This window comes from Phaethon lepturus, unplaced genomic scaffold, assembly GCF_000687285.1.
Source record: "Phaethon lepturus isolate BGI_N335 unplaced genomic scaffold, ASM68728v1 scaffold26005, whole genome shotgun sequence".
Taxonomy (NCBI): domain Eukaryota; kingdom Metazoa; phylum Chordata; class Aves; order Phaethontiformes; family Phaethontidae; genus Phaethon; species Phaethon lepturus.
The window spans coordinates 18,707-23,307 of record NW_010540230.1 but is presented as its reverse complement, the minus strand read 5'-3'; the positions used below and the strand labels follow the sequence as shown (position 1 = coordinate 23,307).

The window sequence follows — 4,601 nt, the reverse complement described above, 5'->3', positions numbered from 1 at the left end:
GGTGTGGCCTGGGTTAAGGCGGGTCAGCGGCTTTTCTCTCTCCAGGCGAGTGTTGCCCCATTTCTAGGCTTCGGTGGAGGTCTTCTGTGGGTGTTGGCAGATGGAGCACGGAGCAGGCTTCTCTCGCTGCCTGGGCTGCAGTGCTGCTCACCCCCTCAGGACCTCTAATGCGGTGGTATGACTAGCCTAGAGAGCTCCCTGAGATTATCGCTTCTGTGGTGTGGTTATGGTGGTTAAACCTCCTCTCAAATGAAAGCCTCTCAAAATGAAAGTCCTGCGCTTGCAGCTGGGACTGGGAAGCGAGCCGTCTAAGCCAGCTGGGCTGGGCGGCACGGACACCCCTGCTCCTGCAAGATGCCTGCAGCCGGGGCAGCAGAGGCTGAGGTCTTCTGGATTCCTGCTTGGTGGGGAGCGTTTTCAGGGCTGGCTCGGGGAACTTGCACTACTGGATGCCACCAGCCCATCAGTTTAGGTGAGGGAACGTGATCTGCAAGTGCTTGCTTATCTGTTACAATGCAAAAGCGGCCAGGTTAGGTAAAGCCTCCTTTATCAGCAGCAAAAAGCTCCCTTGGTTGACTCTTAGTGCTGAGGCGGTTTAGGGAGCGCTCGTCTGTCGTGTTCAGCTGGCTTCGCTGGGGGTGCATGGTGAAAAATGCTACCTTTGCAGCAGGCCCTCTGTGTTGAGAGCTGCTGGGTTTTATCCAGCGGTGAACCTAAGTCCCCAGCTTGGCTGACCTCTGCTTCTGAGAGCTTACCCTGCCCTGAAAGTTCATCTGTCCTGTTTCAGCTGTGGGTTTTGCTTTAGGATTGCTTTCAAGGTCCTGTTCCTTTGGGCAGCAGAAGCTGTCTGTGACATTGAGGCTGTGAGGTTATCACTGAAGGGCAGGATTAAATCCTGTGCCTCCAGCTATCCCTTTCGCCCTCCCTCTCCCCACAAGCCATAAGGGGGTGAAAAATGCCCACCAGGCCATAAAGACCAGAGTTGTTGCTGACAGTCCCTAGCCTGTGTTGGCTTCTCACCCCCTCCAGGGGAAAAGCTTGTCTTGCCTTTCCTTGGTCTGCTGCTGGGCTTTGGGGGCTGAAAGGGGATGTGGTGGCTCCTGCAGGGGGAGGTGGCAGGCCCTAAAATGGTTTGGCAGGCCAAAAGTCCTCCAGGAGAAGGAGGACTTGGGATCTGCCAGCTCTGCAGCTCTCCTGAGGGATGCCTTTGCTTCAGCTCCTCCAGCACACGTTGTTCACTGTGGGCTTAGTCAAAATTTCTATGACCTGTAAACTTCTACAAATTTCCAGGAGCACAACAATACAGACCCAACCTGAAGTGACAACCCCATACTTGCTCAGACCAGAATTTTAAGACTAGTTTATCTCCCCTTCTTCACAGCTGTGTGCATTCTTGTGTGTTGTCTACGATACCTGATGCCCCACAGCTGTGGGAACAGCTGTAAGAGAGGGCCCTGGCCCCTGACATGCAGGAGACCATGAAGGAGCTTGGAGCAGGGGAAGGGAGTCAATCTGGTGATTAGCTGTGGCCTGATTAAAGGCAAGGGGCAGCAGCATGGAGGCTCCTTGTGGTGAAGTAGCTGGGATGCAGCTGTGTGATTCTGTGGCACCTCATTTTGTTTGCTGTTGGGTCATGGGCCAGGGGCTGTAGATGCTAGAGCAAGAATAACCTTATCTGCAGCAGGGCTGAGAATTGGGAGAGGTCAGGAGGGACATCTGCTTTACTGCAGGGCTGCTGCTTTTCTTGCCTGGCTCTGCTGTGTCCCCATCTCCCTGCAGAGCTGCGAGTGCATAGTGAGACCTGTGAAGTGTTGTGGGAAGGTGGGTCTCCAGCTGAGATGCGAATCAAGTAGACTACAAAGTGATGCCTTACATGTTGGGGGTGGTATGTGAATGAGCCTTAGGAGAAAATGGGCCTGACTGGGTTTCCTGGCTGAGTGAGGTGGTGTAGTCCATGGAAGAGAACTGGCTCAAGAGAGAGAGACTGGGCTGGCTGATGGGGTGGGAAAAGGTGCTAAATAGGGATGCACTGATGGAGCTGGATCATGGGATATGGACCAGAGGCATTGTGAAAGCTCCTGGAGGGGTGAGGGCAGATCCATGTAGGAATCAGGACGAAAGCTGACAAAGGGGGCCTGTAGGTTTGACCCTTTGGATTGCCCGAGTGGGAACGGGCATGCAAAGAGAGGAAGGACAGGACTGGGATGGGCTCAGGCAGGGAAGAGGGCTCCATACAGCCTCTGAACTATCCACCCAACCCTCATGCTCTGTCTGCACTTTTGGGTTGCCTCCTGCCTGGTAGCTTGTCTGGGAGAAGCCTTCCTTTTGTGGCTTCTCCTTGGCTGGTGGTGTGTGTCTGCTGAGCAGCAAGTGACATCTAGTGTCAGCTCAGGCAGCAGCAACCGTGGCATGGGCTGGCTCCCGCTCTTCTTCCCATCCCAGGTCCTGTGGCAGTAGGTTTTTGGCGCACTCAATGTGTGCGGCTGCAGTGCCCTGCTCTAAGGGAGGGGGCAAGCTCGTTGCCCCTTCGTCTGTTGGGCTGAACTCCTTGAGCCACCTGCCTCCATGCCCCTGCACAGTGTTGCTCTGTCACAGGTCTCTTCCTACAGAGATGACAAACGTTTCCCCTTCAGGCTCTCTCCTCTCTGGGTGCTGGCAGCGGAGTGCTAAAATAAAAGGGATGGAGCCGGGTGTGGGGGTGAGGCTGGGCACAGCCCTGTGTGCAGGGGTAGGAGGTGACCTGGCCTCCCGCCCTGATGGGTGCAGTCACTCCTTAGTTTCACCTAGACAAGTGTCTCTGGAGGCTGTGTGCCATGCGTGCTGCCCACAGGAGGTCACTGCAGAGCAAGCTGAGCCCTTGTCCCTGTCCCAGGTCTGCCTGTGGGAACCCAGTCTTCCTCCTTTGTCTTTGGGAATGTGTGTGTGTGGGGGGGGTGAGCAGTGGCCTTTCCTCTACCCTCTTCCCCAGTCTTGTCCTTTGGGGAAGAGCTGGACTTGGAGGCCAGGCCCCTGGCAGTCTGGAGTGTGCACTGTCTTCATTTCCAGTGACTTTTTTTTCTTTTTGCCGTCCTCCAGGATGATCCAGCGGCACCAGCTGGTGCAGTCTGTGCTGCAGGAGCTGCAGGAAGCCACCGAATGTTTTGGTCTGGAGGGCCTCACCAGTGCTGCACTGGAGGCAGAGAGGACCCTGTCATCTTTCTCCCTGCCTGGCTATTGTGGGAGGCAGTTCCAAGAGGAGCTGGAGGTTGACCGCGTAGCCAGGAGCCTCTATCCTGAGGATGCCCCAAGTAACATGCTGCCTTTGGTTTGCAAAGGTGAGGGGAACCGCCTCTTTGAGGCAGCCAGCGTGCTGCTCTGGGGCAACCCCAGCCTCAGCCTGGAGCTGCAGGTGCGTACGGTGGTGGAGATGCTGCTGCACAAGCAATACTACTTGAATGGGATGATTGACTCCAAGGTGATGCTGCAGGCTGCTCGCTACTCTCTCTGCACCGAGGAGACCCCGGAGATGACCAGCCTGCCCATGGCTATCCTGGAAGCGATCTTTGATGCTGACATCAAAGCTACCTGCTTTCCTGGCACCTTTGCCAACATGTGGCACGTCTATGCTCTTGCCTCAGTACTGCAGTGCAACATCTACTCCATCTACCCTATGAGCAACTTGAAGATCCGGCCCTATTTCAACCGGCTCATCCGGCCCAGGAAGTGTGGCCCACGAACCTCCACGCTCCACATCATGTGGTCGGGGCAGCAGCTCTCCTGGCAGGTCTTCAAAGCACAGTACTTTGTGGCTGTGGTTGGCCTGGAAGAGCTAGAACCCACAATGCCTTCGCCAGAGCCTCCTGTCCAGCCCATGAAGACCCTTGAGTTGCTGAACAGTGACCCCCAGCTGACCTACTCCAACCTGCGTGACAGGTACAGCATTACCAAGAGCACCTTCTACCGCTGGAAGCGCCAGTCTCGTGAACACCGGCAGAAAGCGGCTGCCAGGTTTGCAGCTAAACACTTCCTCCAGTCCTGCTTTCAGGAGGGCAATATAATCCCCCTCCAGCACTTCCGACAAATGTTTCCAGAAATCTCCCGATCCACGTACTATGCCTGGAAGCATGAGATGCAGAGCATGGCCAGTGGCGATGCCTCTGCTATGGCTGAGGCCCATGGGTTGCAGGAGCTCCACAGGGATGTCCCAAAAAAGGCTGATGTGGATGAACCAGCAAATTCAGGGGGGAGCTTAATATCCCCCAATCCTTCCCTAGACCCCATCCAAGCAGGAATCTTCATGCAAGGAGCCAAATCCTACCTGGAGAAATGCATTTCTATGAACACTCTGGTGCCTTACAGATGCTTCAAGCGCAGCTTCCCTGGCATCTCCAGGTCCACTTACTACAACTGGCGAAGAAAAGCAATCAAGGAGAACCCCAATTTCAAACCCCCCCAGTCTCCCTTGGATAACCAGAAACCTCTAGCAATAGGAAAGCCGTTCCTGCAGTTGAAGCCAAGCAGTGTGCCTGTTAGGAAGAGGCTGAATGGAGACCGGCCAGCACCCAGGAGTCTCCTGCAGCTCAAGCCCTCTCTGTGCTGGAGAAAGCAGCTGCGAGATGTGG

General features: G+C 55.4%; 1 protein-coding gene across 1 annotated transcript in view; it reads left to right on the top strand.

The window, feature by feature from the left end:
* The first annotated feature begins 428 nt into the window (after positions 1-428).
* VRTN (vertebrae development associated) overlaps positions 429-4,601 on the top strand; it is a 4,683-nt gene continuing 510 nt past the window's right edge. Inside the window, 2 exon segments of the mRNA XM_010287389.1 lie at positions 429-472; positions 3,076-4,601. The exon segment at positions 3,076-4,601 is cut by the window's right edge and continues 5 nt beyond it. Of these exon segments, the coding sequence (XP_010285691.1) occupies positions 450-472; positions 3,076-4,601 (1,549 nt within the window). The 5' untranslated portion in view covers positions 429-449.